General features: G+C 38.0%; 2 protein-coding genes and 1 long non-coding RNA gene across 3 annotated transcripts; 1 reads left to right on the top strand and 2 right to left on the bottom strand.

Annotated features, from left to right (window-relative positions):
• Positions 1 to 9831: 9831 nt before the first annotated feature.
• LOC146466613 (tetraspanin-33-like) lies at positions 9832 to 19658 on the bottom strand. Its single transcript, XM_085127203.1, has 7 exons — positions 19521 to 19658; positions 17724 to 17909; positions 16800 to 16874; positions 14092 to 14298; positions 13117 to 13164; positions 12357 to 12473; positions 9832 to 11330 (listed from the first exon to the last, which is right to left on the bottom strand). Exons 1-7 carry the CDS (start codon positions 19602 to 19604, stop codon positions 11226 to 11228), a joined length of 822 nt encoding a protein of 273 aa, XP_084983329.1. The 5' UTR covers positions 19605 to 19658; the 3' UTR covers positions 9832 to 11225.
• A 180-nt stretch (positions 19659 to 19838) lies between these two features.
• LOC146466612 (uncharacterized) lies at positions 19839 to 26722 on the top strand. The gene is made up of 5 exons (XM_085127202.1): positions 19839 to 20085; positions 20571 to 20599; positions 21702 to 22166; positions 24015 to 24145; positions 26051 to 26722. Exons 1-5 carry the CDS (start codon positions 19839 to 19841, stop codon positions 26550 to 26552), a joined length of 1374 nt encoding a protein of 457 aa, XP_084983328.1. The 3' UTR covers positions 26553 to 26722.
• Positions 26512 to 26776, bottom strand: LOC146466611 (uncharacterized). Its single transcript, XR_014867976.1, has 2 exons — positions 26615 to 26776; positions 26512 to 26557 (listed from the first exon to the last, which is right to left on the bottom strand). It is a non-coding gene; the product is annotated as an uncharacterized LOC146466611 (long non-coding RNA).
• Between the last annotated feature and the right edge of the window lie 796 nt (positions 26777 to 27572).

Here is a 27572-nt window from a genome sequence, read left to right as displayed (position 1 = left end):
TAGTTTTGTGACGTGTGTGGGTTAGGGAATATTATATTTGGTGCTTTGTTTTCTGAAGTTTGGGGGCTAGTAATTCATACGTCTTGGGGTTAGGGATTCTTACGTTTGTGGGTAAGTAATTCTTACGTTTAGGGGTTTGTAATTCTTACGTCTAGGGCTTAGTTTTTTTAAGTTTGGGGGTTAGTGATTCTTATTTTTGGGGTTTAGTGATTCTTAAGTTTGGTGTTTAGTTTTGTTACTTTTGGGGGCTAGGGATTCTTACGTTTGGGGTTAGTTTTCTGACGTTTGGGGTTTAGTAATTCTTACGTTTGGGGGTTTGTTTTCTTGCATTTGGAGCTTAGTAATTCTTACGTTTGGGGGTTAGTTTTCTTACGTTTGGGGGCTAGTAATTCTTATATTTGGGGGTTAGGTATTCTTACGTTTGAGGGTTTAATGTTCTTACGTTTGGAGGTTAGGAATTCTTACATTTGGGGGTTAGGGATTCTTCCTTTTGGGGGTTAGTTTTCTTCCTTTTCGGGATTAGTAATTCTTATGTTTGGGAGTTATTTTTTTTTACGTTTGAGGATTAGGGATTCTTACGTTTGGGGTAAGAGATTCTTAAGTTTTAGCGTTAGTTTTTTTAAGTTTGGGGGTTAATAATTCTTACGTTTGGGAGTTAGTTTTCTTACGTTTGGGGAGTAGGGATTCTTACGTTTGGGGGTTAGTTTTCTTACGTTTGGCGGTTAGGGATTCTTTCGTTTGGGTGTAAGTTTTGTTAAGTTTGGTGGTTAGTAGTTCTTACGTTTGGGGGTTAGTTTTCTTACGTTTGGGGAATAGGGATTCTTACGTTTGGGGTTTAATTATTTTACGTTTGGAGGTTAGTAATTTTTACGTTTGTGGATTGGTAATTCTTACGTTTGTAGGTTAGGGATTCTTACGTTTGGTGGTTAGTAATTTCTACGTTTGAAGGTTAGTTTTTTTACGTTTAGGGGTTAGGGATTCTTACGTTTCTTGGTTAGTTTAATTTCCTTACGTTTGAGGGTTAGGGATTCTTACGTTTGGGGGTTAGTTTTCTTAGGTTTAGGGGTTAGATAATCCTACGTTTGGAGGTTAGTTTTCTTACCTTTGGGGGTTAGTTTTGTTACGTTTGGTCGTTAGGGATTTTTACGGTTGGTACTTAGTTCTCTTACGTTTTGGGGTTATGGATTCCTACGTCTGGGGGTTAGGGATTCTTACGGTTGAGCGTTAGTTTTCTTACGTTTTGGGATTAAAATATTTACGTTTTGGGGTTAGTTGTTTTACGTTTGCGGGTTAGGGATTCTTACCTTTGGGGGTTTGGGGGTTAGTTTTCTTACATTTGGGGGTTTGTAATTCTTATGTCTGGGGGTTAGTTTTCTTACGTTTGGGGGTTAGGAATTTTTACGTTTGGGGTTAGTTATCTGACGTTAGTGGGTTAGCAATTCTTACGTTTCGGGGTTAGTTTTCTTAAGTTTGGCGGTTAGGGATTCTTACGTTTGAGTGTCATTTTTTTTGCGTTTGGGGGTTAGTAATTCTTACGTTTTTGGGGTTAGTTTTCTTACGTTTTGGAGTTAGTAATTCTTACGTTTGGGGATAAGGTTTGTTGCATTTTGGGGGTTAGGGATTCTTCATTTAAGGGTTAGTTTTCTGACGTTTGGGGGTTAGTTTTCGTACGTTTGTGGGTTAGTAATTCTTACGTTTGGGGGTTAGTTTTCTTACGTTTTGGGAATTAGTGATTCTTACGTTTGGTGGTTAGTTTTCTTACATTTGGGGGTTAGTTTTTTTACGTTAAGGGGTTAGTTTTCTTACATTTGGCTGTTAATAATTTTTACGCTTGGGCGTTGAAGATTCTTACGTTTGGGAATTAGTGTTTCTTACGTTTGGTGGTTTGTTTTCTTAGGTTTGGGGTCAGTTTTGTGATGTTTTGTGGGTTAGTAATTTTACGTTCGGGGGCTAGTTTTCCTACGTTTGGGCGTTAGTAATTCTTATGTTTGGGGTTTTAGTTTTCTTTCGTTTGGGGGTTAGTTTTTTTACTTTTGGGGGTTAGTAATTCTTACGTTTGGGGGTTAGTTTTTTTACGTTTTGGGGTTAAGGAATGTTATGTTTGGGGGTTAGTTTTCTCATGTTTGGGGGCTAGTTATTCTTACGTTTAAAGGTTACTTTTCTTAGGTTTGAGGGTTAGTAATTCTTACGTTTGGCGGTTATTTTTCTTACGTCTGTGGGTTAGTTTTTTTACGTTTGGGAGTTAGGTATCTTTACGTTTTGGGGTTCAGGATTCTTACGTTTGGGGGTTAGTAATTCTTACTTTTTGTTGTTAGTTTTCGTACGTTTGGTTTTTAGTAATTCGTAAGTTCAAAGGTTAGTTTTCTTAAGTTTTGAGGGTTAGTGATTCTTACGTTTGGTGGTTAGTTTTCCTATGTTTGGGGGTTAGGCATTCTTACGTTTATGGATTAGTTTTGTGATGTTTGTGGGTTAGGGAATCTTACATTTGGGGCTTAGTTTTCTAAAGTTTGGGGGTTAGTAATTCTTACGTTTGGGGGTTAGGGATTCTCACGTTTGGTGTTTTGTTATCTTAGGTTTGGGGGTTAGTAATTTTTAATGTTTGGAGTTTGGTAATTCTTACGTTTGTGGGTTAGTTTTCTTACGTTTAGGGATTAGTAATTTTTACGTTTGGGGGTTAGGAATTTTTACGTTTGGGGGTAAGTTTTTTTACGTTTGCGGGTTAGTTTTCTTACATTTGATGGTTAGTAATTCTTACGTTTGGGGGTTACTCTTTATACGTTTGAGGGTTAGTTTTCTTAAGTTTGGGGGTTTGTAATTCTTATGTCTGAAGGTTAGTTTTCTTACGTTTGGGGGTTAGTGATTCTTACGTTTGATGGTTAGTTTTCTTACGTTTTGGGATTAGGGATTCTTACGTTTGGGGTTAGTTTTCTTACGTTTGGGAGTTAGGGCTTGTTACGTTTGGGGGTTAGTAATTCTTACGTTTGGGGGTTAGGTTTGTTGCATTTGGGGGTTAGTGATTCTTACGTTTAAAGGTTAGTTTTTTGACGTTTGGGGGTTAGTTTTCGTACGTTTGTGGGTTAGTTTTTTTACGTTTCTGGGGTTTGTAATTCTTATGTCTGGGGGTTAGTTTTCTTACGTTTGGGGGTTAGTGATTCTTACGTTTAGTGGTTAGTTTTCTTATGTTTGGGGGTTAGGGATTCTTACGTTTGGTGATTAGTTTTCTTGCGTTTGGGGGTTAGTAATTCTTAAGTTTTGGGGGTTAGTTTTCTTACGTTTGGGGGTTAGGGACTCTTACGTCTGGGGGTAAGTATTCTTACGTTTGGGGGTTAGTTTTCTTACGTTTGGGGATTAGTAATAAATTTGTTTGGGGGTTAGTTGTCTTAAGTTACGGGGTTAGTGATTCTTACGTCTGTGGGTTAGTTTTGTTACGTTTGGGAGTTAGGGATCTTTACGTTTTTGGGGTTAGGGATTCTTACGTTTGGGGGTTAGTATTTCTTACGTTTGGGGGTTAGTTTTCTTACGTTTGGGGGTTAGTAATTCTTACGTTTGAGGGTTAGTTTTCTTACGTTTGAGGGTTAGTGAATCTTACCTTTGGGGGTTATTTTTTTTTACGTTTGGGGGTTAGTCATTCTTACGTTTGGGGATTAGTTTTGTGACGTTTGCGGGTTAGGGAATCTTACATTTGGGGCTTAGTTTTCTAAAGTTTGGGGGTTAGTAATTATTACGTTTAGGGCTAGGGATTCTTACGTTTGTGGGTTAGTAACTCTTACGTTTGAGGGTTAGTTTTCTTACGTTTGGAGGTTACAGATTCTTACGTTTGGGGTTTAGTGATCTTACGTTTGGGGGTTAGTAATTTCAACGTTTGGGGGTTGGTAATTCTTAGGTTTGTGGGTTAGGGATTCTTACGTTTGGGGGTTAGTTTTCTTACTTTTGGGGGTTAGTAATTTTTACGTTTTGGTGGTTAGTTTTCTTACGTTTGGGGATTAAGGATTCTTACGTTTCGTGGTTAGTTTAATTTCCTTACGTTTGAGGGTTAGGGATTCTTACGTTTGGGGGTTAGTTTTCTTACTTTTGGGGGTTAGTAATTTTTACGTTTTGGTGGTTAGTTTTCTTACGTTTAGGGGTTAAGGATTCCTACGTTTGGGGGTCAGTTTTCTTACGTTTGGGGGTTAGTCTTGTTAGGGTTGGTTGTTACGGATTCTTACCTTTGGTTCTTAGTTTTCTTACGTTTTGGGTTATGGATTCCTACGTTTGGGGGTTAGGGGTTCTTACGTTTTGGCGTTAGTTTTCTTCGTTTGGGGATTAAAATTCCTACAATTTGGGGTTAGTTTTTTTACGTTTGTGGGTTAGGGATTCTTACTTTTGGGGGTTTGTTTTCTTACGTTTGGGGGTTTGTTTTTTTACATTTGGGGGTTAGTAATTCTTACGTTTAGGGTTTACTTTTTATATGTTTGGGGGTTAGTTTTCTTACGTTTGGGTGTTTGTAATTCTTATGTCTGGAGGTTAGTTTTCTTACGTTTGGCGGTTAGTGATTCTTACGTTTGATGGTTAATTTTTTTTACGTTTGGGGGTTAGTTTTTTTATGTTTGGGTATTAGTAATTCTTACGTTTGGGGGTTGGTTTTTTTACGTTTGGGGGTTAGGGATTTTTACGTTTGGGGGTTAGTTTTCTTACGTTTGGGGGTTAGTAATCATTTCGTTTGGGGGTTAGTTTTCTTAGGTTTGGAGGTTAGGGCTTCTTGTGTTTGGGGGTTAGTATTTGTTACGTTTGGGGGTTAGTTTTTTTACGTTTGGGGGTTAGTTATCTTACGTTTGGGGGTTAGTAATTCTTACGTTTGGGGGTTAGTTTTCTTACGTTTGGGGGTTAACAATTGTTACGTTTGAGGGATAGTTTTTTTACGTTTGGGGGTTAGTTTTGTTACATTTGGGGGTTAGTAATTCTTACGTTTCGGGGTTAGGTTTCTTACGTTTCGGGGTTAGTTTTCTTACGTTTTGGGGTTTGTAATTCTTATGTCTGTGGGTTAGTTTTCTTACGTTTGGGTCTTAGTGATTCTCACGTTTGGTGGTTAGTTTTTCTTATGTTTGGGGGTTAGTTTTTCTTATGTTTAGGGTTAGTTTTTTGATGTTTGTGGGTTAGTAATTCTTATGTTTCGGGGTTAGTTTTCGTAAGTTTGGCGGTTAGGGATTCTTACATTTGGGGATTAGTTTTCTTGTGTTTGGTGGTTAGTAATTCATAGGTTTTGGGGGTTAGCTTTCTTACGTTTGGGAGTTAGTAATTCTTAGGTCTGGGGGTTAGGGATTCTTACGTTTGGGGGTTAGGTTTGTCGCATTTGGGGTTTAGGGGATTTTTATGTTTAAGGGTCAGTTTTCTGACGTTTGGGGGTTAGTTATTCTTACGTTTGTGGGTTAGTTTTGTTACGTTTTGGGAATTAGTGATTCTTACGTTTGGTGCTTAGTTTTCTTACATTTGTTGGTTAGGGATTCTTTTCTTTTTGGGACTAATTTTCTTACGTTTAGGGGTTAGTTTTCTTACATTTGGCTGTTAGTAATTCTTACGTTTGGGGGTTTGTAATTGTTACGTTTGGGAATTAGTGTTTCTTAGGTTTGGTGGCTAGTTTTCTTACGTTTGTGGGTTAGGGATTGTTACGTTTGGGGGTTGGTTTTCTTCGTTGGAAGTTAGGGATTCGTACGTTTGTGGGTCAGAAATTCTTACGTTTGGGGGTTAGTTTTCTTACGTTTGGGCGTTAGTAATTCTTATGTTTGGGGGTTGGTTTTCTTAGGTTTTGGGGCTACGTATTTTTGTGTTTGGGTTTAGTTTTCTTTCGTTTGGGGGTTAGTTTTTTTTACTTTTGGGGGTTAATATTTTTTACGTGTGAGTGTTAGTTTTCTTATTTTTGCGGGTTAGTAATTCTTACATTCGGGGGTTAGGTATTATTACGTTTGAGGGTTAGTTTTCTTACGTTTTGGGGTTAAGGATTCTTACGTTTGGGGGTTAGTTTTCTTATGTTTGGGTGTTAGTTATTCTTTTGTCTGAAGGTTAGTTTTCTTAGGTTTGGGGGTTAGGGATTCTTACGTTTGGGGGTTATTAATTCTTACGTTTGGGAGTTAAGGATCTTTACGTTTTGTGGTTGGCGATTCTAACGTTTGGAGGTCAGTAATTCTTACTTTTGGGGGTTAGTAATTCTTACGTTTGGGGGTTAGTTTTCTTAAGCTTGGGGTTTAGTAATTCTTAAGTTCGAAGGTTAGTTTTCTTACGCTTGAGGGTTAGTGATTCTTACGTTTGGTGGTTAGGTTATTTATGTTTGGGGGTTATTAATTCTTACGTTCTGGAGTTAGGGATCTTTACGTTTTGTGGTTAGGGATTCTAACGTTTGGAGGTCAGTAATTCTTACTTTTGGAGGTTAGTAATTCTTACGTTTGGGGGTTAGATTTCTTAAGCTTGGGGTTTAGTAATTCTTAAGTTCGAAGGTTAGTTTTCTTACGCTTGAGGGTTAGTGATTCTTACGTTTGGTGGTTAGTTTTCTTACGTTTGGGGGTTAGGCATTCTTACGTTTGGGGATTAGTTTTGTGACGTTTGTGGGTTAGGGAATCTTATATTTGAGGCTTTCTTACGTTTTGGGGTTAGTTTTCTTAAGTTTGGGTGTTAGTTATTCTTTTGTCTGAAGGTTAGTTTTCTTAGGTTTGGGGGTTAGGTTATTTATTTTGGGGGTTATTAATTCTTACGTTTAGGGGTTAAGGATGTTTACGTTTTGTGGTTAGGGATTCTAACGTTTGGGGGTTAGTAATTCTTACTTTTGGGGTTAGTTTTCTTACGTTTGGGGGTTAGTAATTCTTACGTTTGGGGGTTAGTTTTCTTACGCTTGGGGTTCAGTAATTCTTTTTGGGGTTAGGGATTTTTACGTTCGGGGGTTAGTTATTTTTTGTTTGCGGGTTAATAATTCTTAAACCTGGGGGTTGGTTTTTTTTTTAAGGGTTTGGAATTCTTACGTTTGGGGTTAGTAATTCTTACCTTTCGGTGTTAGGTATTCTTACGTTTGGGGGTTAGTTTTCTTACTTTTGGGGGTTAGTAATTATTACGTTTGGGGGTTAGTTTTCTTACCTTTGGGGGTTAGTAATTGTTACGTTTGGTGGTTAGTTGTCGTACGTTTGGGGATGAGTAATTCTTTCGTTTGGGGGTTAGTTTTCTTACGTTTGGGGGTTAGTTTTTTTACGTTTGGGGCTAGTAATTCTTACGTTTGGGGGTTAGTTTTCTTACGTTTGGGGGTTAGGGATTTTTACGTTTGAGGGGTTAGTAATTCTAGGTTTGAGGGTTAGTGTTCTTACGTTTGGGGTTAGTAATTCGTACTTTTCGGTGTTAGGTATTCTTACGTGTGGGGGTTAGTTTTCTTACTTTTGGGGGTTAGTAATTCTTACGTTTGGGGCTTAAGAATTTTTACTTTTGATGGTTAGTAATTTTTACGTTTGGGGATGAGTAATTCTTTCGTTTGGGGGTTAGTTTTGTTACGTTTGGGGGTTTGTAATTGTTACGTTTGAGAATTAGTGTTTCTTACGTTTGGGGGTTAGTTTTCTTACGTTTGGGGAGTAGTAATTCTTACGTTCGGGGGTTGGTTTTCTTCGATGGAAGTTAGGGATTCGTACGTTTGTGGGTCAGAAATTCTTACGTTTGGGGGTTAGTTTTCTTACGTTTGGACGTTAGTAATTCTGATGTTTGGGGGTTAGTTTTCTTACGTTTTTGGGCTACGGATTTTTATGTTTGGGTTTAGTTTTCTTTCGTTTGGGGGTTAGTTTTTTTTTTCTTTTGGGGGTTAATATTTCTTACGTGTGAGTGTTAGTTTTCTTATTTATGCGGGTTAGTAATTCTTACATTCGGGGGTTAGGTATTATTACGTTTGAGGGTTAGTTTTCTTACGTTTTGGGATTAGTTTTCTTAAGTTTGGGTGTTAGTTATTCTTTTGTCTGAAGGTTAGTTTTCTTAGGTTTGGGGGTTACGGATTCCTACGTTTGGGGGTTAGGTTATTTATGTTTGGGGGTTATTAATTCTTACGTTTGGGGGTTAAGGATGTTTACGTTTTTTGGTTAGGGATTCTAAGGTTTAGGGGTTAGTAATTCTTACTTTTGGAGTTAGTTTTCTTACGTTTGGGGGTTAGTAATTCTTACGTTTGGGGGTTAGTTTTCTTACGCTTGGGGTTCAGTAATTCTTTTTGGGGTTAGGGATTTTTACGCTCGGGGGTTAGTTATTTTTTGTTTGCGGGTTAATAATTCTTACACCTGGGGGTTGATTTTTTTTTTTTAAGGGTTTGGAATTCTTACGTTTGGGGTTAGTAATTCTTACCTTTCGGTGTTAGGTATTCTTACGTTTGGGGGTTAGGTTATTTATGTTTGGGGGTTATTAACTCTTACGTTTGGGGGTTAGGGATCTTTACGTTTTGTGGTTAGGGATTCTAACGTTTGGGGGTCAGTATTTTACTTTTGGGGGTTAGTTGTCTTACGTTTGGGGGTTAGTTTTGTTAAGCTTGGGGTTTAGTAATTCTTAAGTTCGAAGGTTAGTTTTCTTACGCTTGAGGGTTAGTGATTCTTACGTTTGGTGGTTAGTTTTCTTACGTTTGGGGGTTAGGCATTCTTACGTTTGGGGATTAGTTTTGTTACGTTTGTGGGTTAGGGAATCTTTTATTTGGAGCTTAGTTTTTTAAAGTTTGGGGGTTAGTAATTCTTACGTTTGGGGGTTTGTTTTGTTACTTTTGGGGGTTAGTAATTGTTACGTTTGGGGGTTAGTTTTCTTACGTTTGGGGATTAGTAAATCTTACGTTTGGGGGTTAGTGTTCTTACGTTTGGGGTACACGGATTCTTACGTTTGGGGGTTAGTAATTCTAGGTTTGAGGGTTAGTTTTCTTAGGTTTTGTGTTTACGCATTGTTATATTTGGGGGTTAGGGATTCTTACGTTTAAGGGTTAGTTTTGTTACGTTTGAGGATTAGTAAATCTTACGTTTGGGGGTTAGTGTTCTTACGTTTGGGGTACAGGGATTCTTACGTTTGGGGTTTAGTTTTTTTTACGTTTGGGGGTTAGGTATTCTTACGTTTGGGAGTTAGTTTTCTTGCGTTTGGGGGTTAGGGTTTCTTACCTTTGGGGGTCAATATATATATATTTTTTTTGGGTTAGTAATTCTTACGTTTGGGGGTTAGTTTTCTTGCGTTTGGGAGTTAGTAATTCTTACGTTTGGTGGTTAGTTTTCTTACGTTTGGGGGTTAGAGATTCTTACGTTTGGGGGATAGTTTTCTTACGTTTGGGGGTTAGTTTTATTTTTTACGTTTGGGGTTGCAACCCTTAGGTGTTTAAGATCAAGAGCCTGTTCGACAGGAAATTCATCCGCGAATGTGGAGAGATTTTCGGAAAATGTTAGGGATTCATGAAATAATTACGGCACAGCAGGATATTAAAACTTGGGAAATTCGAAATCTTTTGCGTGAATGTCACCGAAATATTGGGAAGATATTCCAAATTTCCATAAGAGGGTAATTTTATTTTGGACAGATGACTAGAGAGGCCGATGTGTATTTGACGGCCTTTTCGAGTGGAAGAAAAGCACTGATCATGTTCTGTGTAAAATAGTTTCACATACAACATAACAGTGGAGCCGCGGTTATTTCCTGGCGCGCTACATGCCTTCAAACTTCATTGGTAAAGACGGTGTTAGAACGAAAAGTCAAATACGATTTTTCACGAGCCTGGGAAGGAGCGTTGCGTGACGAGACTCAGAACGGCTGCGAGGGAGACTAGACAGGGGTGACAGGCAGGAGAAACAAACGAGACATTTTTTACCCAGCTAGAACCAGTGTTGTTGTTGTTGTTGTTTTTTTTAATCTCAGCAAACTAGATATTTAGAAACGTTCCAGCCAGTTAACCGTCTAATGTATTCAGTTCCCAGCCAGCTCTATTCCAAGCTGCAGGGCGGGTTTTTAGTTGAGCGGCCCCATCAGGTACTCCTGTGAACTGAAAACCGTGAGTGTCACGGCAAAAACGTGAGGCCTGGTAAAGATATACTCGGCATAATGGGTATCAAAAGACAAACTTATAGCCGAGTTTAACTGAATCGCAGAGGTGATCTTTCTGCCTTGAAGGGTAACGGAACACAAAACTTGAGATTAAGGATAAACTGAACCGAAATAACTGAAACAGCATATTAAAAAAAAAAAACAACAGAACGTTTGAGTTTAGAGGACATGTTTCGGATACTTCAGCATTCATCGTCAGTTCAAGGATGTTTACGAATATATATGAAACAAATAACAAGGAAGGGAACTGACGATGGATACTGACGTATCCAAAACATACTTTCCAAACTTAAACGTTGTGCCGTTGTTTCGAAATGTGTAATCAGTGTGTCTAATATTTATTCTGCTAATACGAACATTCTGAAACAAAATATTCTTGAATTAACAATGCCGGAACTTGTGTTAAGTTTCTCTTTAACTGAAAAACTGCCTGTAAAATATCTACAAATACATACATATTTACACTGAAGATCTCCTAAACTGAAACATAGTCGAAAGGATAATTAGCAGATCTGTTTTGGTTGAAAATTTTTTTTTTGGGGGGGGAGGGGGGAGGGGGGGGTTAAACTTTTTCAAACCAGCTTAATTTTTCTTTTCCTTTGTGCAGTAATCATTACCATAATCCGAAACAAAGTGAAATAAAAATCAAACTGGTTTTCTAATTTTTTAACCACAAAAAATTTCGAACCACAACAGACTCACTGTGGCATGAAATTATCGGTCGTACACCGTCAGTACACTAAGGAGTCGCATACGGAAAATATAAGGAATGCTATGACGTATGAGGTCCGTATAACGATCAGTGTACGGACCGCTTCAGGGTATGCCAAGAAAATACAGGGATCTTATGCACTTGCGTAAGATTCCGTGTTCATAAGTATAAGGAATCAAACTTATACTGGTCTTTACACATTCATCATACGCCAGTGTCCTTACACGTCAGATATCTCTCCGTACACGTGATGTAAACGGACTCATTACACCACCTTATATATGTCATTCCACGCAGTGATCGCGACCGAGAAACAACCAATTTTGAAATAAACTGGCAAAAATATCCGTTACTGATCCCTTCCGACAATTGAATTCATTTGCCAACCAAGCTGAATATGTAGGTATGGCTGAAGGCTGAATGTAGACACCCATGCTTTCAAGCTGGTGTCCTGTGGCTTGTTTTACAGCATGTACTCTAGGTAATTCATTGTGGTCTCGGTATCCTGTGACTTCAATACAAGGTCGATGTCCCGGATCATGTTAAAAGCACCAAGAATCCCAAGCAACTAGAGAAAAAAGAAAGGATGAAGCACACTTAATTATCTTCAGTTTGTAAGTGTGATTTATTATTTAATACATGAAGGCTTCAAGACAAGACTAAACGAATAGGCAATGGAAATGGGATGAGAGAAGGCCGGCTAAGCTTCTCTGCCCTTCCTTACGCAGTCTTTACGTGTTCTATTTTCGTTTTGGTTTTCAATTCGCTTTTCTCTTTCCCGCTGAGCCGAGGGCCTACAACAGACAATTTGCTTAGCTTTACTAAGCTTTTTGATTTCACTGACCACTTCCTTAACCAATTCAGTACTGTGTAAGCAAGTAAACCAAGACCAATTGTCCCTTTGTTTCTAGTATAGCGTTTTCAAACCCTTAGTGGTGTCCACTGCATGTAATTATTGAGCACGTAATTTGTTAAGACTACAAACCGGAAGGTGCGGCCGAAAGGAAAGCGCCCATGTCTCCGATCACAAATGTTTGGTTTTATCAGAGTCGATGAGGTAATTTGGCCACCGTAAAGAGATGCGATTGCTCACGTTTCGAGACTTCGTCAGAGCAAATATAGGGCACGGATTCGCTCGCTCGAAACGTCAGCCCTCGAATCTCTTTACGGTCGCCAAATTACCTTATCAACTCTGTTTAACAGAAGACAGACTATTTCTCCATTGGGGGGCGGGGGGTTTGGCTGGAATCCTGAGGTATCCCGGCTCCTTGATTGGCCGGAAAACCTCAATAAATATCTCCAGTTGCTGGGATGTAACTGGGTAAAGTACATCGTGAGACACACTCTAACTAATCGGCCAAAATACTCTTTTCCTACCAATCAGAAAGAAACTTAACTTACGGCAGCCGGCTCGTTTTCCCGCGCTTTGCAGCTACTTGACTTACCCTCATTTTCGCGCCATTTTCCTGCTCTTGACACTGACTGCATACTTCGAGTTCTGCCTCGTTCATTGTGCTGATTATATCAATCCAATGCTGCTCTAATTTGCTAAAAGATGTGCTTAGACTCGAAAAAAAAAAGCGACAACACGTACCTGAATAACAGCAAACCCGAATGCCAGACCACCAACAAGGTAAAGATTGTCATTAATCCAGTTTGTGAGGCTGTCAATACATCCCTGCGTGTAGATCCATGACGAAGCTTCTGTTTCCTAAAAAAGTAGTCTTATATTCAATTCTCTGCCTGCATACACCTTCAGGATGGACAGGGGGAAGGAGGTTGAAGTGGTGGGTGGGGGAAAAAGAAGAAAGGGGCTGCTTAAAACTTGAAACTTTTACTGAGATTCCAGACGGTGGTAAGCCTTTTAAAACATTCCCACTTCTCCTAAAAGACTAAGGTGATGTGATATGACAGAGACCTATAAACGTCTTAAACAAGAACATCAGAAACTTGAAGCCCAAAATGCCTTGACTTTTCTACCACCTCTACCGGCCCTAAATTCCTGAATAGTTCCCGTTCTTTGTTGCCACTCTCTACATGTACGTAGAACATTTTCTGTTGTTTATGAAGTGAAGCTTCTGCCATTTCCAAAAATGCTTTATTTCTCACACTCCCTGACCATTCCTTCCTAGTTCCAGCCCCTTTCCCAAGTCCCTTTCTCCTTTCTTCTCTGCATAGTCTACATAGCTATAAGAGCCAGCACATGTTTAGTTTTTTTTTTTTTCAATTTTTTGCCACACTTCTCTTCACATTATGGACTTTCATTATTATGCAAATTAATAATATAAATTGCCATTCCACTGATGGTATTGACTGCACATGGAAAACAAAAGTTACGCCAACGGTGTACTTACAAGTTTCTCTTTCCTAACGGAAAATCCACAGTGCGTGTTTATATGATCCTATGGAACAAACAAAATCAGGACACTTTTGAAAGAGATTGAGACCGTCTTAATGGCTGCAATTGGCATGTACTGAGTGACAGTGCAATCAAAGTACTATGAGGTGGCAATGAGGAAAATTCCCTGGGGAATATGGGGCGGGACTTTTGAGCTTAGACTCCAAGCAGACATAATATTTTCCTTAGTTTCCTTTCCTTCATAAACTTTTTTTTTCCAGACCAAAATGGCTCCAGAAACCATCAAATTATAAATATGAGCCCTGAGCTTGCCTGTATGTTTCTTCAAAGGACTCTGTTAGAGCTTATTTTCTGGAAAGGGTTCATTAGAGAGATGTAAAATCAGGTTTATTGGAAATGGAAAGCAACAAAAGTGACCATGCGACATTATTTATCCTACATTTGTCTCTCGCTGTTTTCAGTTTCTTAGTAAAGTTGAGTAATTTAGCGTTAGCATCAAAGGCCAACATTATTTTTCACTATTCCCATTTATGTACTCTGTTTTTCAAGAAAATGTAAAGTTATGTGATTGTAAATCTCCCTATTATCAAAATGATTTTAGTGCCGGTGAGGTGTGGGAGGGAGTAGCTTATACAAGTAAATACTCTGTCCCTCCCCTACAGTTACACTTTCAGTATGCATAAATAGCCGAGTGATAAGAATATATTCTTATCACTTGGCTATTTTATGTCTTTTATATGCTTAACTAGTTGAGAGAATTTCTTTAAAAATCAAGACATTTCATCTTTGATGATAATTCGCTATATTCTCCTGACCTGTCTGTTTAATAAAGTAGTGATATTGTAAGGAGAATTTAGATGTTGTTCACCATTGGTCGATACAGGACCAAAGGCAGCAACATTGGAAGCCGGCTAGTGGAGGTCCCTCTGAAGCCATAATTTCCTGCATAATAGGTAACACAAATACCTACCTCACGACAACAAGAGAAAGGCACTCCACACGCCTGTACTGTATTGGCTGAACAATTAAAATGTTCATTCAGTTCCCAGTCATGGTAAGAGTATCCTCCACAGCACTTCAAGCCTTTCTGTATTTCATCTATTGCATTTTGTAGGTCGGGATCATCTCTGTATCGAATAATCACCTTGTGTGTGGCTTCTTTTACTTTACTTCGAGTCTACAGATAAGTGATCAATAATTTTGATGACATCTTAGCATTTGATTATAAAACAATAACAAGAACCACTGTATTAGTTACAGTGCATCTACTGTTACCGGGGTCACTTATTTTATTTATAAATAAAAAAACTGGCCAATCAGATTGCAGGACAAGAACAATGAATTTCAACCAAAGCTGATTGATCCTATCATGAGTAGATGAAAAACAACAATTAAAATCCAAAATTTTAGAATTATTCACTGTTCGTATCATAACGTGATCTGATTGACCTCGGTAATGGAAGTTGCACTGTAACCTATAATAGTATTGTATTGTCAAGTTGTATTAGTGTGCAAAAGTAATAAGTGTTGTGTGTCTTTGTAACTGCAATAAAATCTTCAAATTATAAAAAAAAAAAAAATACATGTAGATAACCTATAATATTAAAATATTATTTATGCCAATAATGACTGTACTTGTAAAATGGCAAAACCCTTTAAAAATAATTTATTGATAAAAATAAGTGCACGCCCATAATTATTTTAAAACTACAGTAGGTGTTAGTGCCATTTTTGGATCTGCCCTTCATGGCTTGAACATTTCATGAACCAGAGTTGATCACACTTTGCACAATGATCCTTTATCTAACTCCGCATTTATGTGTACATGCAAACACAAAAACAATGCAGAGCATACAGCTAATATTTTATTGTTATTGAAGTGCTCCAAGTATCAACATCCAACTGGATTTTTGATTTGCTCAAAGGTAACTGAAATTTGGCATGTGGACTTCATTTCAGTAATAAGGGACTGTGCAATAATTATCAGGAGGGGGGGGCTGAAAAACCAGAGGGGGAGGCATTACCTAAAATTGCTGCCAAGATAGGGGGGGTCAAAGTAAAATCACTCATTTGACAGAGGGGGGGCCTTAAGTTTTATTCGAAATGTAAATAAACTTAAACGCAATTAAAGATTCTCAATACAGGCCTCATGATAGACTGTAACAAATATCAATACGAGCAGCTGTTAAACGATTATTGAAAAAATTCCATCAAAATGAAAAGATAACTGATTAATTTTAACCCTTCTTCTATTTAATTAAGCTGACCCTATGTAAAGCAAAAATCATGCACTTGTTTTTTAGCATCCCCCGTAAAACAATGGGAATCAAACAGATCTCGTAGACAAGCTTTGTCGGTTTTTGATGTGAATAAAAGTAATGTTTCTTCATCGACTGAATCGATTTGCTGAATTCCATACATCTCTGGCTCATAACAAAGTTCAACAGGCTCTCCTCCCAAGGATCTAAATATAATGCAAGCCCTTTTTCGTCTGTTATTTGAAGCGTTCAATCTCCTGTTCTTTGATTTTTTTCTCTGCTCCTAATTCTCTTTCTGGCTTCAGAAGTTTTGGATTTTGAGCCAATGTGGTAAGCACCCCGGTACTTAGCAAATGCTTTGTCTAAATCTTCAATCAAGCGATCAATATCACTCTCAAACGTTTTGTTCAACACCGTGAGTTTATTGCATTGAAAGCTAAAAAAAGGGAAGCTGAGTGCAATACCCTTCCAGACATTAACTGGAAAGAAGAAGATGAAGTCAAATCCCTCACAGCAAGACAAATTAAGATCTATCTTAAGCAGAACAATCTTCCTGTATCTGGAAGCAAAGCCGTGCTGGTAGCACGTGCTCTTGATTTCTCGCAAACTGGAACACGAAACAACGAAAGAATTAGTGCCAATGACAGTGACACAGAACTCCTATCCAGTGATTCCGAATGCGACTCTGATTCTCACACAAGCACTTCCGAAAACAACTCTGAGTTGGATTCAGATGACTCCGAAACGGATGGCTTTGTTCAACACTCATATGAGGTATTATTTGTTCCAGACGAAGACATCCAACAAGTAAGCGTACGCTTACAGTAGCATGACAATATAAAAGGTATGCACTTAAAGGCATCTATGGTAATGGTGGCGGCGAGGAGTGAGTGCGTGTGTGTGTGTGTTGGTGGGGGGGGGGGGGGGGGGTGCGACGTTATTTTTAACATAACAGAGGGGGGCTTAGAACTAATTTTTTAGTTTTGGAGGGGGGGGTACTGTCTAAGTTTTTGCTAGATAACTCTGGTTTTTCAGCCCCCCCCTCCTGATAATTATTGCACAGTCCCTAAGAAACATTGCTCAGGCCTGTATTTTTTTGCTGGTTTTGGTATCATTTTTGGGAAATGACATATGCAAAAAAAAAAAACTTTCTCCTGTCGGCCCCTTGTGAAAATCTTTTGTTGATCGAAACAAAAGAAACCTTTTGTTTGCTGAGACCAAATCAAATATTGATTTTGTTAATTTGCACTGAGTACATTTTTGATTGGAGTATGTTAACTTTAATTTGCAACTTTATAGTGTACTATTCAAGTGTAAACCTGATCAGAACAAAGCTTGTTAAAATTATAAGAAACTAATAATAATAACGATGATGACGATAATAATAATAATAATAATAATAACTATTTTTAAAATGTACCTTATCAACAAAAAAGAATGCAACAAATCCTGTAATAAGTTCCAAAATGAAGATAACAGTCAAAGTTCCCATGAACTAAGAAAAACAAAAACAACATTGTCAAGCACAAGATAAGGACATATTTCATTGATCAGTGATTGTATTTTATATATATATCTTCAAGGACTACATAAGGGCATGAAGAGGTTTACAAATACCATATTTTCTCAATTAAACATGGCTGAGTCTTATAATAAGAACCCTAATGGTATTTATTTGGGATCCAGCATTTATTTGAGATGAGTATATTTATATTAAAAATTAGGAGAATATAACATGCGTCCTAACTGTTAATAGTACTATTCCTACCGTTTTATTTGAATTTATCTACTGAAAATTCTACCAAAAAAACACCTACCATTTACAATATTGTATTTCTTACTGAAACAGATGAAACTTGGCACATCAAGTAACATATCAAATGAATCTCTTTTAAATCATGGTAACTTTTCTGTGGGCCTCTCCATCAAGTGAAATTTCTATCTAATATTGCAATGAATGTGGTACTTTTCATCTTGAGGATCTCTCCAGCATTTCTTCGGTAATTCCTTAGGATGTTAACACTCCATAATTTTTTTTTTCTCAGAACAAATGGTGAAAACTCCACTTAACAAATAAACCCCGGGTTTGGCTTAACCCTGGATATGGGCCAAAGCTGTTTCACCAAGAAAACATCTGATGATGACTTAATTTAACACCCATAATTTCAAGCATCTGTCTGAGAAAAAAATTGAACTTTATTTCATAAAATTTATGGCAACATTTGTTAAAGTTTTTGAGAACTTTGTGTTACCATAACTTTCTAGATGAACGTCTTCTCTGTTTTTGTGATTTTATTGAATTTTAGACAATAAATTAATTAGCAATAAATAAAGTTTTACTCACTATTTGTAGTAATAGCTTGTTTTCCCTCAAGGCTCCAATACATCCACAGAAAGTAATAACAAACATTAAACAGCCCACAGTGATGAGTAAGATCGACGGATCAAAAGCCAAGCTGTCAAGGTCACTGTACTTTTTTTTCTCATCGTGAGCCCACGCTCCCACTCCAATGAAAAGGATGCTGATAACCTGATTATCGGTATAGAGTAAAGATTTATTTCACAGCTCTATATGCATGATAATGATGAATTAAAACATGCAGTCAGTGATAGTACAGTATTATTCACTGGGGAGCAGGGATAATGCAGTGGTGTCAGAGTGCTCGCCTTCCACCAATGTGGGCCGGCTGGTTCGATTCCCATACTTGGCGTTTATCAAGAGCGAGCTCTGGCTCGGGAGCTTGTGAAAGCACTCCCTGTGTTATTGACACTAATTAAATTACTTTACTTTACTTTACATACCTTATACAGTGACGTACAGTTAAATTTTGTAAAGTAACACATAATTCAGTAAACTTGATTTACCCATTCATACCTTAACCATGAAAATGTTTGTACTTGTAAATAAACAAAGAAACAATACAATGATTGCTTCACTCAGTCACAGGAGTGCTCGATGCAAAAACATGCAGAGCAAAATATAAATTTAAGATAGAAAATGTAACACAGTTACTCGAGTTTCACGCCGTAAGCATTCATCAGACTGTACTGTTGGAGTTTTAAGGAGGGCGGTTGGAGCGATCTTGCTTCTGATTGGCTGCGTAGAATTTATTTTCATGCCTGCATTTTGTAATTAACTCCGATCAGATTGTTTATTGAGGAGGGTAGATTTGTCAGCAGATAGGATGCAGAGCTTCTCAGATAAGCACAAATTGCAGCACGAGGGATGTCCGTGATATGGATTTGCTCGTTTGATAATGGACCATTTGATCGTGTAACTGGTGCCATTATCCTTCTGGTCCCAGATGTATTTGGAGAGAACACTGTGTCATGTGAATGTTTGCGATGGTTGAAAGAATTAAAGCTTGTGGTTGTTATATCGTGTTTTGAAAGTATGCTCCATCATTCCTATATAAATCTTATTATCGCCGGATGTGGTGGTAACGTCTGCCCTGTAAACGATACCGTTTGCAAGACACAAGTCAAGAATCTTTCAGCTGATTTCAAAATATAGTACATTTTAGAAGTTTTCTACTTGAAATTTTGGACACAACATTCTTTTATCTGAGTCATTGTGTGGAACAATGAAACCAAAAAAAAAAAAATAGGAAAAGAAAAACAATAATGCTGATGTCACCTATTTGATACTAATGTGTCAACTATTATCGGAGCACTACCCTGATCCACTAACCCAGATAAACTTGAAAAGGGTGTTTTCTTCCTCCCAAAATGTATCAATATTTCTATTAAGCATGCACTTCTTCACTCGCAGAGAAGCAAGAAAAAATGTCCAACCAATCGGTGGTAATCGATACCAGAATTAAAACATCGACTGATATTGGAAATCACCGGCAACCAATAAAACGTTATACACAAATCTTCTTCATTAATTAGTTACCGGTTATCAAAATCATGATCAATCGATCAATTAAAATCGACTGGAATGGATCGCCATCGATTGTGATCGATGATCATTGATCTTCTCGATTGGAGTAGTAACCCTGGAAGCCATATACATAAGATAACTAATTACTTCATCCCTGTAATCTTTCCAATCTTTACCGGTCTTCAGTTGTTGATAATTATGAAAGTGGTTGGATACGATTTTAGCTAATTTATTGGCATTTGTCAAATTACTCACCCATAGTATAGCATTCGAAGCGAAAAGAAAATACTTCACAATGCAGTGAAAGCTGAACTTGTCCTTCAATGAACTGTCATCCATGAAAATATCTTTTTTTTTCAGAGAAGCTTGAAATCACCAAAGCAAGATTCAAACTTTCTGATAGCAAAGTTTTGTTTATCTGTCACTTCCCAGCTATTTCGGGTTGGTACTTAGTGTAAAACCAATTGTAATGTCCTATAGTTAATGGAAGTGACCGTAGTTGAGGACAATATAACTGGTTTTACATAAGGTACTAACCTTTCCGTCTGGCAATGCCCTTTCCTGGCAACGAAGATGGCGGCGGCTCCAGTGTCTTTCAACGTTGTTTTTGGAATAAATGAAACTCCGTTAACTCACGCTCTGGAGACCAGGCGTTTTGATGAAGCATTAGAGTATATCAACAGCCGTTATGGAATGTGTTTAGATGAAGGATTTTACCAAAGGATCCCGTTGTATATCGTACTTTCTGGCGAGAATTCTTCTGTGGATGGGGAAGCCATTCCGATTCATTTGAACATCGCACGGCGGTTAATAGAAAGAGGTAAAGATCAAATACAAGTTTGCTATTTAAAAATAATGTACATTTTATGATTGGGTTGGAGAATTAATTAAAGAACCGTGTTCAGTTAACGTTAATAATAAATAGGCCTACTGGAATGTTTACTGGCGAGTGGCAATGTTTGCACATTAATTAATTGCTCATCCAAAATGCAGTTGATTTTAAAATCAACAGACTACTGCAAAATGTTTTGTGTCTCGATTCAGCAAGGACACATTTGTTCAATCAAGGGTCAGGGTTTGCTTGAGAGTCTCGACAAGTTTCAGAGTATGGTATGGCCTTTTAAATACCAAACAAGTCACAAACAAACAAACAAACAAGAAAACAACACTCTACCATTATTAGCCCTGCTTGTGTGTTCCTTATTGTATATCCTGTTTGTTTCCATGGAAACCATATACTGGTAGCTATTTGTTACTTTCCATTTACATTCACTAAATAATTATGTATTACTCTTTTCTTTCAAGGTGCAGATCCAAATATGAGAATTCCTGAGGTTAATATATCTTTTTTGCTTCTTTTGTTAGATGTAGAAATTTATTCGTTAAGAGAAATACACAATTATTTCTATAAATTTTACTAATAATTATTAAATTTTTCTTATTAATGAGATATCCTTAATATATGCCCCAAATGGTTTCTCTTTAGTTAGTTTCTCCGTCAGTCTACATGTTTTTATTATTCCATGACCGAGCGTTGAGATGATAGATAGCCAACAAGGTGCATAGTGAAATTATTATTATTGCTACTTTTTACCAGAAATGTACACTGCTCTTTGAAGCCTCTAGTGTTACTTATTTAAGGTGGCCGAACACAGTTTGCGCGCGCTTGACAGATTCTGTTAGTGATGCTACTAAGCGCGCGCTAGGGTTGTGGTACGCAAATACGGCGGTCGATGAAGTGATCCCTCAATTTCACATGAAATCGATAATAAAGTTGAGTTTTGATCCTAAATAACTAAGTTTCTCGTTACTGGACTCTTTTTCTTTTCTTTCCGAGCAAAAAAGTCATTCACCAAGACCTTTTGCATACTTTTCATCTTTGCCATGAAACCCAATTAAAGCCACGCATGCGCATTTGAGCAAAAAATTGCAACTGGTTGTTTTCGTGGAAATGAACTGTTTTCCAAGGAACCGCTCATTAGAATTTCGTGAAATTTGGCATGAAAATAGTTCCCTAAAAGCGTAACTCGCCTACAAAGAGAAACCTAAATCTAACAGAGGGTATCTTCACAAAACATTAAAATGCAGAATCAATATTTACAGGAGATCTCTCTGTTAAAATTACATGAAAATAGTGCAACTGTGTCAGTGTTTTGTGAGTTTTTCTGGATACAAAAAATGGAAAAAATCCAATGAGTACATTTTCTAAAAATAAAGGAAACCTACTATTTATGGACGTTTAACAGCTTGCTGCGTTGCCATGGAAACGGTACTTAGCTCAACAAGACTTACGAAAATACATTCTCTCTTAGTTAGTCTTACACCATACCAATTTTGGGCGTCCAGAAATACATAGTTTCCAAATAACGTCTTCTAACACCTGTACACTAAAAAACTGTATTCGGCCACCTTAAATTTTTGTTCATCGATCTGCAGACCAGTGGAGCAGAGTATGTTGGACCAGGAATGTCGGCGCTGCAATGTGTGGTGAACTTTTACAACCTTGTGACAAGCAAGGATAGCTGCCTGGTAGGAGAAACCGTCAACACTCATGAAGTACTCTCCCTCAATGGAAAGTGCATCAAATACACAGCAGACCTGATTGAAGAATTAATAAATGTAGTTTGGTTGTTGTTGGGCCACGGTGCTGAGGTTAATGTTCGAGACATGGAAATGAAGACACCTTTGCATTCAACACTGTTGAGGTCACAGGACTTGCGCATGGTACAGGCCTTGTGTGATAATGGTGCTGATCTCATGGCTAGTGACTGCCAAGGCAATACACCGCTGATGTCTCTTTGCTGTCCATTGCCATGGCGTGACGGCATTGAACAAGGACCTTGTCTTGACAGAGACATCAGTGAAACTGTGCGCTTTTTGCTGTCATTTGAAACTGTTAAGGTTAGTGGACATTCTTGTTTGTTTTGTCCATGGTCTGAGTTTTAAAGCACTTTCTTTCAACTTGAAATAAAGCCCTCTCCAATGTTAAAAATGTCAGTCGAGGAAAATTTGGAAATGTTAATTTGTGTATGTACAAACATAATTGTACATTCTTGTAGTGAGTGCCCAAATGCACTGCTTCGCAATGAGAAGTAAGGTACAAATGTTTGGTTTCATTAACAGAGCTGATAAGGTAATTTGGCAACTATAAAGAGATTCAAGCGCAGACATTTCAAACATTAACCCTTCATCAGAGCAAATAGGTCTGACGAAGGGTTTACACTCAAAATGTCAGCACTAGAATCCCTTTACGGTGGCTAAATTACCTTATCAGCTCTGTTTATAAAACCAAACATTCATTTCTACTACCTACCAATGCAGCACTGCAGTTTCTTTAGAAACTAACCCCCTGGGCCCAGTTGTTCAAAGCCTGATTAAGCTAATCCTGGGTTAACGTGAACTTTGATTCTAGTTTTAATTACTACTGAATTAAGTTTTTCTAAAAGATTTTTGTCCCTCAGTTTTGACACGACTTTTCTTCACCATTCATTAGCTTACAATTAGCTTTCAAGAATCTTCTCAGTGAGCATGCTGTAAGCCTCGGTTAACTTTTAATCATGGATTAGTGTTAATCGGCTTTCGAACAACCGGGCCAAGTTATTTAGATGCAAGGTACTGTATTCAACAAGTTGCTGAGAGAATGACTTTTGACCAAGTGCCGATTCTGAAGTACTTGCATCAACGTGATGTAAATTTAAACTTCGGTGCAATGCAATGGATGCAAACAGTGGTCAATCCTGAGAGTCAACATTAACTTGGCTCTTCTTTAGCTGGGCCTCAATTAATTTTAGTCTGTTTAACCTGTCCTTTTAATCTGACATAGAGTCCTTAAGTGATGACGTCATAAAACTAAATTTATGAAATTATGGGATTTTTTCAAATGATTGGAAAGAGCATGATGAAAAATGCCTACTTGCCAAAAATCAGCATCGTATTGGGATTTGGGGGCGAGATATTAGCTCTGTTATGTCCTGGTGACTCTATAAAAATCCTTCTAATTTTGCCTCAGTTCCAAACGTTAAGAACTAAGACAAAATTAGAAGGATTTGTATGGAGTCACCAGGACATAACAGAGCTAATATCTCGCCCCCAAATCGCAATAAGATGCTGATTTTTGGCAAGTAGGCATTTTTCATCATGCTCTTTCCGATTATACGAACAAATCCCACCTCACTTAAGGACTCTATTTGGTACTAAAAAAATGGTACAAACAAAGCTGTCAACATTTTAAGTCCATAGCAACATTTTCTCGTTTTTTTATTCCCCTTCAATGACCTCATTTAGACTAGTAGCATGGACAAGGGGTCAGGACCATAAAATAATACTGGGTATTAAACAAGAGCTACATGTAACAGTTCCACTGATAAAGATGTGAGAGATGTAAGCCAGTGTACCCTAGTCATGTTGAACAAGACAATATTATTGCAGTTAGTTTCTTGTCATAGTTTCATGTACCTCCTCCAGTGCCCTAATATCAAAGAACAAATTCTCCTATCTTATCCCCACAGTTTTCTTACAAAAGTACCGGGGAAAAGTTATTAAAATTAAAAAAAAAATTTAAAAAAATCGAGTGATCATATCCTTAATTCTCATGACCTCAGGGGTTGAATACGCTTTAATATTACGAGAAATTTGGTGGAAATTTAATGCTGCTCACTGTGAGAGCTTTTAAAGGCCAACTCACTCCGAGAATTGGTCTATTTTGCAGTCTTCTTTTTATAGTGGGCTTATTGGTGTTTTTCTTTCCAGATTGACCATTGTGGTATTCACAGCAGAACTGCTTTGTTCTATGCCATGCAGTCAGCTAATTTCAAAGTTGCAAAGATCCTTCTTGATCGTGGAGCTGATCCCAGCTTACGCGGCTTGGGACCAGATGGAAGGTACAGTTCTGTTAACAGGCTCTGTTTTCTGCTAAATTGTGGATGCTGGTGGTTTCAGTTTCATCAATTTAGCAATAGAAAAACTGGGCTTTAAAGGAATCAGGCTATGGCGAGCCTGGAGATAAAGAGTATCCCAATTTAATAAACTTACATCGACTGTTCACCAATGAGATGTACTCCTTCACATGCACTAACCGGCTATTCCTCTCCCTCCCCCCCTCCCACCTTGTTATTATGGCAACTTTTAGTGCATTCATTCAGTTTTTATCCATGCATTGCATTGAGCTTCTCACCTATAACAATCTTCCTGCTTTCTGAGTAAAATGAACATACACCCATTGTTGCGGTTTTTGTTAATTAACACTTTATGTTGTAGTCCTTATTTTCCGTTTCTCTTTTGGTGTTAATTGCATCCAGCACTTTGATTCCACGCTGAACAATTTTTGCACCACATTTAAATTCTCTCTGTAAATTCAGTCTTATATAACATCTACTACATTTCCATTTTATCACTCACCCACCTAAATCCAGCAATTGGTAAGTGTTTTTCGTTTCATTTGTGTTTTCGCCTTTAATTCATTTATAAGTCGTTCTCATTTATTGTCCTGTAACTTTTTCTGTCAGGGATTTACTAAACGGTTTGAGTAAATAAGTTGTTGGATTCCAAGCCCATTAGCCTCGTGTGTACCAAATGGCCCTCGCCACTTCACCGGCATAACATCAAGGTTCTTTCAAGGGTATTGAGCCCAACAGCTCTGACTTTTAGTTGTTATATCTGTATTTTGGCCAGAGCTGAAGAAGACGCAATTTAATCCAGCCACCAATTTGACCCTTGAACCACCAAATTATATCAACGTGTGTATTCTCCCCATGGTTCTACATTTGTATTTTGTGGTACTAGTTGTGAGAATTTGCTCAAACATCAAGACATTTTGTCTTTGGCCAGTGATCAGTTTTTTTAATCTTAACATTTTTGACATTTGTTTGCCTTTTTTTCCAATATATTGACAATTAATCCATAGTTTAATGTATGGCTAGGTGACCTCTAGAAACCACCAGGCTTATAGTTGAGGCCACCTCGTACGTAACAATATATGCTTATATAGTTTGTGCAACAAGTGCGCGGCTTTGCCAATTCAGTAATTATCTTAATAAAAACTCTAGCAGTTTATTCTTAAAGTTGAAAACTTGACAGAGAAGTGATTGTAACAGGAAGAGAATTCCAGATCTTTGGACTTTGGGAAAGAATTATGAATTTTTTCAGATTAGTTCGGCAATGATGCACGCGATAATTGTTGGCTGTTCTGGTGCTATAGCCATGAATTTGACTGTTTGTAAAAAACAAGTTGAAAAACAATTGGACCTGTATGTTTTTTTTTTCATCATCATCATCATCATCATTCATTTGCCTTAGTAAAAGAAGAAAACATACAAATTACAAGTCAAGGTAATGGCAAGGAGACCTCAAGAAACCACCAGGCTTATTAGAGAGGCCACCTCGGCTGTCATTAATAAATAGAAAATATGGTGCTGCGTAAGTGCGGCTTGGTCAATTCATGATTTTACAAATAAAAACTCCAACATTTTTTCCTTAAAGGTGAAAAAAAAACTGATCAAGTTTGATCAAGTTGTGATATTGTAAGGACAAGCTAGATGCTCAGTCACCACTGTGGATCCATCCACATTTTTTGACCTGTCATTGCTCCGTCTGTTGTCAGTTTGTCTCCACTGTGCTGCACTTCCTTAGATTAGCACCTCTCTTGATTTAACACTCTCCCTAAAGTCCAAATTTGAATAAGTGGTCCCACTCTCTTGGCTCTCATGGCAAGATTTTTTCTTCTTTTTCTCGAGATTTCAGTTTATTAGCCAGCTTGTTCCAATCTTAAAATTGCTGTTAATTTGCAGGTACATATCTCCTTTACTGGCTGCCATTATTCCCTGGTCTTCCATTGGTCGAAAGAACATGTCCGTCATTTGCCATGAACTAGCGCCTCTGGTGGATAAAGGTTATTTCTCCACTGAAGAAATTTTACTGGAACTTCTTGAGTATGCTTCTTGGGGCAATGCGGGCGATATGTCCTTACTAAACCTGAAACAGTTTGGAATCGACTTGATTCCAATGCTGTTTGGTCAGAGCATGTGCAAATTAGTGCAGCTTGCCTCAAGAGTTTTTATAGACTGCAAGTTTACGGGTGAAACTTTTGGACAGTTGTCTTCAAGCGAAGTTATACATTTGGTGAGAAGTCATGGTCTTCCAACCGAACTCGTAACGGATTTTCAGGTTGTTTTGTTGAGACATAAGATCCTTAATGCTTTGGCTGACACAGACTGGGATTTATGGGATGTGGAGGAATTCATGTTGGATGAAAGCAGTGAATATGATGAGTCAGATGACGAGTATTGGTAGCTACACTTGTTCATTTGATGAAAGGCTGAAACGTCTCCAAGATTAAAAAAAAGTCCCGGGACAGAAAGCCCCCACTGAGAGCAAAATCCCCCCGAGACAAAACGCTCCGTTGATAAGATACTTTTACGACAAAACGCTCCGTTGATAAAATGCTCCTACGACATAATGTTCCCTCGATAAAATGCTCCTACGACAAAACGTGCCGTTGTTAAAATGCTCCTACGACAAAACGTGCCGTTGATAAAATGCTCCTACGACAAAACGTGCCGTTGATAAAATGCTCCTACGACAAAACGTGCCGTTGATAAAATGCTCCTACGACAAAACGCTCCGTTAATAAAATGCTCCTATGACAAAACGCTCCGTTGATAAAATGCTCCTATGACAAAACGCTCCGTTGATAAAATGCTCCTACGACATAATGTTCCCTCGATAAAATGCTCCTACGACAAAACGCTCCGTTGATAAAATACTCCTACGACAAAACGCTCCGTTGATAAAATACTCCTACGACAAAACGCTCCGTTGATAAAATGCTCCTACGACATAATGTTCCCTCGATAAAATGCTCCTACGACAAAACGCTCCGTTGATAAAATACTCCTACGACAAAACGCTCCGTTGATAAAATACTCCTACGACAAAACGCTCCGTTGATAAAATACTCCTACGACATAATGTTCCCTCGATAAAATGCTCCTACGACAAAACGCTCCGTTGATAAAATGCTCCTATGACAAAACGCTCCGTTGATAAAATGCTCCTACGACAAAACGCTCCGTTGATAAAATACTCCTACGACAAAACGCTCCGTTGATAAAATGCTCCTACGACAAAACGCTCTGTTGATAAAATGCTCCTACGACAAAACGCTCCGTTGATAAAATACTCCTACGACAAAACGCTCCGTTGATAAAATGCTCCTATGACAAAACGCTCCGTTGATAAAATGCTCCTACGACAAAACGCTCCGTTGATAAAATACACCTACGACAAAACGCTCCGTTGATAAAATGCTCC

This window comes from Pavona decussata, unplaced genomic scaffold (genome assembly GCF_977016875.1).
Source record: "Pavona decussata unplaced genomic scaffold, jaPavDecu1.1 SCAFFOLD_143, whole genome shotgun sequence".
Classification (NCBI taxonomy): Eukaryota; Metazoa; Cnidaria; class Anthozoa; order Scleractinia; family Agariciidae; genus Pavona; species Pavona decussata.
The sequence above is the reverse complement of the archived record's forward strand: the minus strand, read 5'-3'. Positions and strand labels throughout refer to the sequence as shown.

What these genes read in the sequence shown, in the direction of transcription:
- LOC146466613 (XM_085127203.1), bottom strand. Translation starts at nt 19,604, where the DNA reads ATGGATGACAGTTCATTGAAGGACAAGTTCAGCTTTCACTGCATTGTG. An exon ending in CTTCGAATGCTATACTATGG is followed by an intron (nt 17,910 to 19,520) that starts GTGAGTAATTTG and finishes ACCGATAATCAG; the next exon opens with GTTATCAGCATCCTTTTCAT. An exon ending in CATTCTTTTTTGTTGATAAG is followed by an intron (nt 14,299 to 16,799) that starts GTACATTTTAAA and finishes ACTTATCTGTAG; the next exon opens with ACTCGAAGTAAAGTAAAAGA.
- LOC146466612 (XM_085127202.1), top strand. Translation starts at nt 19,839, where the DNA reads ATGGCGGCGGCTCCAGTGTCTTTCAACGTTGTTTTTGGAATAAATGAA. An exon ending in CAAATATGAGAATTCCTGAG is followed by an intron (nt 20,600 to 21,701) that starts GTTAATATATCT and finishes ATCGATCTGCAG; the next exon opens with ACCAGTGGAGCAGAGTATGT. An exon ending in GGCTTGGGACCAGATGGAAG is followed by an intron (nt 24,146 to 26,050) that starts GTACAGTTCTGT and finishes GTTAATTTGCAG; the next exon opens with GTACATATCTCCTTTACTGG.